Genomic DNA, 8,623 nt, shown 5'->3' with positions numbered 1-8,623 from the left:
ATTACATTCTTATTTACGTTTTTTTTATCATTATATGCCAAATATTTGGTAATTAATTTTGAAATAAATGAAAACCAAAAAGGAATTCAGTAGTTAATGACCACTGTCTATCAAACTCATTTGAATTCTATAATTTTTGACCACAGTGAATAAGTAGATTCCTTATTTTCAAGGAAAGTCACTTCACAACATAGTTTTCATTTCAAACATTTAAATTGCTTTTTCATTCTCATTATGTGTCCTGCTAGCTCCCCACAAGGCTGTCACACTGAAGGTAGCTCTGAATAAAGTTCCAGCATCAACCAATCTGCTTGCTTGGGAATACTGAGGTGGAAACAGCCCTTCCTCACCGGACCTTATGGTTTCATAAACAAATTGCAGTCATGAAAACCATCAGTCTCTAAGCTGTTTGTTGCTACAGGCTAAATAACAATTGCAGTATATCATTAGCATATCATTATGTCAAAACACTCTTTGGGTCTCTGTCTGGCCATGCCTTGCCTTCTATGTGAGACAGTTTGTTCTTGACTCAGAAGTGAAAGAAAGAACATATTAATGTATAATTAATATTGTATTAGGAGATATTAATATATAATAGATGCAGACTATATTAATTAAAATGTCAGATCTCAAGGGAAGAGCACTCCAGCTTAGTTGAAACAGAAAATAGAATGACAGTTAATCAAGAAACTCACACAAGTAAACCTCTCTACAGTGTTCTGATGTGAATAACTTTTTTAAACAATATTGCTAATTTAGCCCAGACTGTGATTACAAAAATGAAGACAGTGGGGAGAAGATAGAAGGGAAAAAAGATAACATTAAGGCATGAAGTGAAAAAAACATAAAGAAGCAAGTGTACAGTACATTTTGTGTTACAAATTGGAAGCTAATTTAGATGCACGTTTTTAACATCAGTGTGTGCATTATATTCACAGACTTTGTTAACTGTTCTAGGAAGAGCTGTCCTTTAGAAGACCAAGCCTGAACCCTGTTCCTAGACCAAAGTTTATTTCTATAGCATTTCTCTTCTTCATTAGCTCTTTTTCACAGACCCAATAGAGACTACTATTGAACATGTAGCTGATAAAAGAAGGGTTCGCAGAGACAACAGTAGTGATTTTCACTCTCTGAAAGATGTGACTTGGAGTTGGGATTTTTTAACTAACACCTCTAGTATAATATTTCTAGTCTAGAAATCATTTATGTGACTGCTAATTTGTTACTCTAGCTGAAAAAGATAAGTAGATATGACTAAAAAAATAAGATAGAGGAAGATGGTCCTCACCATCACAACTCAATGAACTTCTGAAAAGCCACCAGCAAAACAACAGAAGACCAATGACTAGATGTGACTTTAATTATGTAATAAGGCAGTGGCCATATAAAGAAAATACACTGGTGTAAGGCAAGCCTCCCATCATGATGTCGGTGTTACCGAATCAAAAGGATTATCTGCTTCCGTCAGAGCAAAGGCACTCAAGTATGTTCCGTCCTTTGCTATTACATGACTTAGAAATTATTAAAATATTTTTTTCCTATTCACCCCACTACTTCTCTCTGCAAGCTGTTTTACTCCAACGGCCTTTCACTTTCTTAGTGCCGGCCAAGCCTGCCTTGGCAAGCGGCGGAGGCTCGGCCGGGCCGGCCACGTCCTCTGCCCTGCGCTCAGCCCGCGCCCCTCCCCTGCCGGCAGCGGTACGTGCAGCGCTCCCCGCGCGGCGGTGCGGTGCGGTGCGGCGCGGCGGCGAGGCCGGTGAGCGCGGCCGGGGGCTGCGGGCTCGGGCCGCTCTCCGGCGGGCCCGGCCGCGGGGCACGGGGGGTGGAGGGGCCAGCCGGCGTTCCGCTCGTCCCGCTCCGAGCGCCGGCGCGGCGCTGAGGGTGGGGGGGGGGCGGCGTGCGGGGGGAGAAGCCCGCGGTTCCGAGGGAAGGAGGCGCGGGAGGGACCCCCGGGCACGGGGAGCCCGCGTCGGCCGCCGGTGGCTGCGGCAGGAGCGGCGCGAGGCGGCTGCAGGGCGGGGATGGGCCTGCGGCCGCTGATGGGCCTGCGGCCGCTGCTCCCGTGCCGGCTGCAGGAGAACGCCCGCCTCCTTCCTCTCCGCCCCGAGCGGGCTCCAAAGGGGGGAGAGGGACGGCCCAGGTGGCCGGGCCGTGGCAGCGGGCTGTGCTGGAGACCCGGGCTTTGTCTGTGCTGGAAGCACCACCACTTCATGACCAGTGGTTTAAATAGTGCGGCGCGTCCTTAAGCACTTTGTAAATGTCTCCTTTCCTAAATATAAGAAAAAGCTTTGTTCCCATGAGGAAGGTGAGCAGTGGAACAGGTAACTCACAGAGGCCGCTGGGCTCCATCCATGGAGGTTTTAAAGACCTGACTGGACAAAGCAGCCTGGATCTTGCAGACCCTGCTTTGAGCTCTTGAGGTCCCTTCAAACCTGGAATACTCTAGTGTCCTCTATATTTTTTTCTAGAAAGTTTTATGTTGGCCCAGCATGTATTTTATAATAATTTACCTAATTTCCACCACTAATGCAAAGCAGGGATTCATTTTTTTGTAAGTGCATAAGTGTGAACGTTTACTGTGCATTAATCTACAAAACTGCAGCCTCTCACCATTACAGATTCCTTCCCAAACCATTCAAACCTTGTCTACACTGCTGTCTTCTAGGTAGATACATACTCTTCTTGGTTCACTCAAAGTTCAATCTAGGCATTCAGTAGTTTTATTTAATTCTTTATAGCCTACTAAGTTTCCTGTTATGAGAATGGTAGTGGTCAGCAGTTATACTGTTGCCCTCTTTACTGAAAGCTTTTGTGAACAGTCCAGCAGGAGTAAAAGTTTGGGTTTGCTAATTTTCAAAAAGTGATATTTGAGTCTCAAAACACACATTCAGAAATTCACATGAGGGGTAAATCAACCAGTTGATCATTGTATCTACTTCCTATAGATGATTTACATAGAAGTCTCATTAAATAATGAAACTTCCAGCACCCCTTTACTCTGTATATTCAGGTCTCTGCAAGTGTGCTAGCAAGCAGGATCACAGGTAACTGACATTCGGTCACTTCCTTATTGCTGCTCTAACACTTGGTGGTGAGAGGGTGCTGCTGGCAGTGAGAGCAAGCATCTTATCTGAGCTGGCTGGGTTTTTTCCTTAATCTCTCAATTGCTTTACAATCCCCACAGCAATCTAGTTAAGTGAAAAGTTACAGTGGGGTCTTGCACATTAGAACATGTATTAGATCCAACAAGAGCTTTGAGAGTACTCTGAATTCCTGAAAACAGTTACATACCTGAAATGTGAATACTATGGACTTGGAAATCCATCAAGTCATAACTCACATCTTGGTTTCTATAGAACACCATGACATTCAAATTCATTCATGTTATTTCACATGTTGTATTTTGCATAGGGCTTTTTTACAAGGGCTCCTAAATATTCCTGTCAAATGAGTTTTGGTAAATAAACTTTTCCTTTCTTTTACACTATTCTGTGTTTCTGATGATCCTCGCTAACAACAGGGAAAAACTGACTATGATCCCAGGCATTTTTAGAAAATGTAAAGTTTCTTTTATGTAACAACCATTCCCATGTCAGATTTTAGAAGAGCACAATTTACTATCTCAGAATATTTTTGAAGTTCTGTAATAGTAAAAATAACAGTATTTTAAGGGATTGCATTACTCACAAGGCAATTTTGTTTAACAGCACGATTACGCATTTAAATAAAAGTAAGTCATGTTTATTTTTCCAATTTGTACTTTGGAAATATTATTTTAACAACAAACTATTTTAACAACACTTCACTCTGCTGGCTGCTTCTAGCTAAGCTGAAGCATTAATGAAGAAAACCCTGATTCTTCAGAGATTTGCTTATTCTGACTGGACCCACTAAACTCAGTAAAACTACTCAGAGTGCTCAGACACAGGCAGTTGTGTCACTCCTGTGGAGGAGAGGTTTAGTTTGCAGTCACTTTTTCAGGACATGGAAAGGTCAGCACACAAAACATCTGTGGCTTACCTACACTTCCAGTGCTTCCAGTGCTTTTAAGGTTACTGGGAAAAATCACTTGTTCTGTTGTGGGGCTTGGGACAGCATTTCTGAAGTCACAAGGTGTATGAAGACAAAATCATCAGCCTTGGGGTTCTGACACAAGCAGTGCATTAGGCAATTGGTTATGCCTTAGACGTGTGAAATAACATTAAAGAACAAGTTACCAGTAAACAGCTTCTGTTAATAAAATAAGTGTGCATATAGGAAATGACATCATATTCTATTAGTTTATGATGTAATAACATAACAATAGTCCATCTCAGAAGCAGGAAAAAAACAATGTAAAAGCAAAGGTACACTCTCTTGAGACAAAGGATTTACCTCTGGAAAACATTTAACCTTACCTGGCAGCTAGAAAGAGAATCTACCACTACAGTTCTCTAAACAAACCACCTATTTTCTTAAAAGTGGGCTGTAAGGAAGATTCTAGGGCTTTTTTCAGCTGTACAATAGGTATGTTAGTCTGTTATGTAGAACATTGGACTGCATGGTCATAACAGTATTTTCTCTCATTAAAAAACAAAACCAACCCAACCAACTAAAAAAAAAAAACCAAAAAAACCAGCCAAACAAAACCCACACAAAAAAAAAAACCCTCCTCCTCCTAAAAAACCAACAAAAAAGCCCAACCAAAAGTAATTTAACAATGCTCAGGTTGATACTTTTTAAAGTATGCTATACTTAGGAAGAGGTGAAAGCAGCTGTCCAAATGTTCTCATTTTCAGTTTGAGCAGTTTTAAGCATATTACCAGCAGCAGCTATTTGCAGGAGTATTGCAGAGATCAGCAGTTCTCCCTTCCACAGTCGGTACTTCTAAAGGGTTGTTATGAAAACACCCCCCAGGAAGTTAAAGATACACTTAATGATATCTTTGTTAGACTGCTGTGGCTCCTTTGCCCCTGCAGAGCGGGTGACAGTGCATGTGGTATTGGTGATAACTGGGCAGCCAGTTTGAGCAAAGGTGAGGTGTGGGGTTGGCCCTGTGGACTCCAGCACAGCCACACACCTATTCCACAAGGACTCTGCCTGCAGAAGAGACCTGGAGGCAGAAGTAAGGCATTGGTGCAAGCAGCAGCTGTAGCAAAGTAGGTGTCGGAAGAGGTAGGTGAAGGCCTGGAAATGTTACTGTGTACTTGCCTCCTCCTCTAAAATACCAGGGTGGTTATTCAAATGCAATTAACACACTCAGCTGCAGAAAAACACTTACATAAAGGTTCCTATGATTTTTTTCCTCCCTTAATTATACAAAGAACAATTTCAAAATGAAATTATACTGCAAACTGCTGCTGAAGCAGCCCTGCGTGGTAGGTCTCTGACACATGAAAGAACAACTCACACTCCAAATAATGCTTGGGAAGTTAAAGCAAATACATTCATAAGAACTAAGAGATTTAAGTTGCCATTTTTGTCCATTTAGTGGGATTGCTGTCAAATGAAATTGCATGAATAATTTCCCTCATACAGTGTGAGTGATCTGTAATGCAGTCACAATGTTAGCTGCAAGAAATGGCCCACAGTTTGGAGCTTGTATGACTGCAAACATTGATACGGGCAGAGCACTGCCCTACATCAGATCTGTTGTATCCGTCAGAACGTTAACCTTTCTGTGACATATCCATCAGAACATTGACCTTTCAAAAATGGTCTTTCCCCCTGCTTTTGTGTGAAAGCTGGATTTTGCACTAATAACAAAAAACACTCTGGAGAGCAATTTCTTACACCAGTTATGTCTAAGCATCAATGATTCTGACCATTAACTCATTCCTTAATGTGTTTTCTTACAATTGTTGTGTCTCCACAGGACTGACTTCCATGATGCTGAGAGGAGTTGCTCACGGTGCAAAAGAAACATTCACTCTTCTGTTGACAAGATCTCCGAGCTCTAACACGGGACTAAAGTTTTCATCAGCATGGCCTGATGTAGCAAACAGAAGCTTCCTAACACATTCCAATTACACAACTGATACCAAGTCAAGAGAGGAAAATAAAAAAACCCTTGAGAATCTCTACAGTTTGTCAGTTGACATCACGAAGATACGCAGACTGAAGGAATGGGTCCTTCTCCAGGACGTGGCCTATGTTAAAGAAATTGCTGGTATCTTACAGGAAATGGGAGCAGATGGGACCACTGTAGCCAGCATTATAGAACGCTGCCCCGAGGCAATTCTCCACACCCCAGCAGAGATAAACGCTCAAAGAGCTTTATGGCAGTTAGTATGCCAGAATGAAAAACAGCTGATTAAATTAATAGAGCAATTTCCAGAGTCCTTTTTTACTACTGAGTATCAGCAGAACCAGAAGGCAAACATACTGTTTTTTCAAGAGCTGGGACTTAAGAATAATATAATCACCAGGTTCTTGACAAGTGCACCCAATATTTTCTACAACCCTGTTGAGAAAAACAAAAATGTGATAGAGACATTACAAAGAAATTATTTAAATTTAGGGGGCTCTGAAGCAAATATGAAGATCTGGATTCTAAAGCTATTGAGCCAAAATCCATTTATTTTATTAAATACTTCCACTGCAATCCAGGAGAACTTGGAATTTCTCCAAAAGAATTATTTCACTGACCAGGAAGTTCTACAGCTGCTGTCCAAACTCAAAGGCTTCATTTTTCAACTTAATTCTACCACTATGCAGAAGAGTATGCTTTTCTCCAAAAACATCTTCAAGTGCAGTGATCAAGAACTAAAACAACTAGTACTGAAATGCCCAGCCCTTCTCTACTATCCTGTCACAGTTTTGGAAGAAAGACTTGAAGGACTACTGAAGGAAGGAATTTCTATAGCACAGATAAGAGAGACACCAATGGTGCTGGAATTGACAACACAAATTGTTCAGTATCGAATTAAAAAGCTCTCTGCGTTAGGATATGATATAAAGAGTGGAAATCTAGAAAGCTTGAACGGTACTAAAAAAGATTTTGAAGTCACTTACGGTAAGATACAATCAAAGAAGGAGAGACCAATTTTTAATCCTGTTGCTCCTCTACACATTGAAGATTAATGTGAACGCTGTTCTTCAAGTTATGCAAAAGCAAATTAAAAGGCAAGTTGATTATTTGAGAAGAGATGGAGCAAAAGCAATCTTAATCAAGACTGTAGTCTTACACTGTACTTTGTTCAGGAGGGGGTCTTAGATACAACTTCGTTATACAATCACAGTGTTGTAATACTTTAAAATATCATCATAGAAGTTACAGTTATGATAAAGGTTGCCTTTTTTTAAGAGTACCTCAGATGTGACATTTTCTTACCTGACAGGGCATTAACTGCCTTAGATTTTCAGCTCTGTCACTGCACAGTCCAGCCTGTGGTAGTGATTAGCACAATTTTTATCTAAGGAAGACAAAAGGAAGATGATTTTTCCAGTGGTGTTCATCAGTCGGCTGGTTTGCTGTCTTCAGGAAACACCCTTGGAGTTCTTTTCCTTATTGCTGAAGTAGCTCTAGCTCCTGGATCCTGACCTGCAACAGACTGGATTTCTTGGACAGCAAAGCCCTGTCCTGAGAACAGGGGCTGGACATAATATTTTTTTATTAACTGAGACCCTAGTATCTTTGTGTACAAACCATAATGCAAAAGAAACTACAAGATGATAACATTTATATTTCTGAGACTTCAAAATTTACTTATTTTTTCAAATGGTGTGGGAGAGAAAGAAATACATTTATTGCTATTGTATAGTTCTTAATCTCTTCTAGCAAGGTTTGGCAACAAGACAGATTAAGGAGAGACTCAAGTCTCAAATGATGGCAGGAGAAAAGAGAAAGTTATGCTTTTCTATTAGGTGCAACAAAATTCTAGTCTGTAAACCACTGGTGATTAAACATGACTACCAGATTTGCAAACAGCTGCAACAGTTTCTAAATATATGGGTGACACTGCTTCTAAGATAACACCATATGACAATTGGCGACAAGTGCTGGCTTTCAAAATAGTAACTATCAGACAGCGTTTAAGTTCTCAGGGGATTTGATTTCTTCTCATTTATGGGCTGTGAATGATAATATAAAACAGTAGCACCACTGACAATCACCTCAATAGGATTAGGATCAGTGATTTTATTTCACAGACTTTCCTAAGTAGCTATTCCACACACATTCCCTCTTGACAGCAGAATAAAAGCCAGCTACACACCACCCTCATTCCAGGCATTCTTCAAGGTCATTTTTAACACACATCTTGGCAGCAAGTCCAGGCCTCCATTTCTTAAAATGTGGTTTGTAATTGCTGAAGAAAGCTGGTATTGAATTACTGGTCCAGAGGGTGGGCTGCAAGTTGATGAGTTTTTATAGTCTGCCACGTTATCTGCTGTGCACTGGGGAGGGGCTGGGAACACCTGGTAGGAGCAGTGCAAAGATCCCAACAGCTGCAGGTGTTACAGTGAGCACTCTGCAGGCACATGCAGGCGTGACAGGCGTTTCTGGGGGTCAGTGGCACTCCTGCAGGAGCGTGTGCCACACTGGCAGCAATTCAAAAGGGGACGTATCACAGCATGAAAAAAGCCAGGCTGTGGTACCAGGCTATGTCTATGCTGGCTCTTTCAAAACTCATTATCGTTTTTT

General features: G+C 41.4%; 1 protein-coding gene across 1 annotated transcript; it reads left to right on the top strand.

Annotated features, from left to right (window-relative positions):
* The first annotated feature begins 1,722 nt into the window (after nt 1–1,722).
* MTERF2 (mitochondrial transcription termination factor 2) lies at nt 1,723–7,908 on the top strand. Its single transcript, XM_058022864.1, has 2 exons — nt 1,723–1,756; nt 5,855–7,908. Exon 2 carries the CDS (start codon nt 5,866–5,868, stop codon nt 7,060–7,062), a length of 1,197 nt encoding a protein of 398 aa, XP_057878847.1. The 5' UTR covers nt 1,723–1,756; nt 5,855–5,865; the 3' UTR covers nt 7,063–7,908.
* Nucleotides 7,909–8,623: the final 715 nt, after the last annotated feature.

Source organism: Melospiza georgiana, chromosome 4 (genome assembly GCF_028018845.1).
Source record: "Melospiza georgiana isolate bMelGeo1 chromosome 4, bMelGeo1.pri, whole genome shotgun sequence".
Classification (NCBI taxonomy): domain Eukaryota; kingdom Metazoa; phylum Chordata; class Aves; order Passeriformes; family Passerellidae; genus Melospiza; species Melospiza georgiana.
This window is presented reverse-complemented; position numbering and strand designations above follow the sequence as displayed.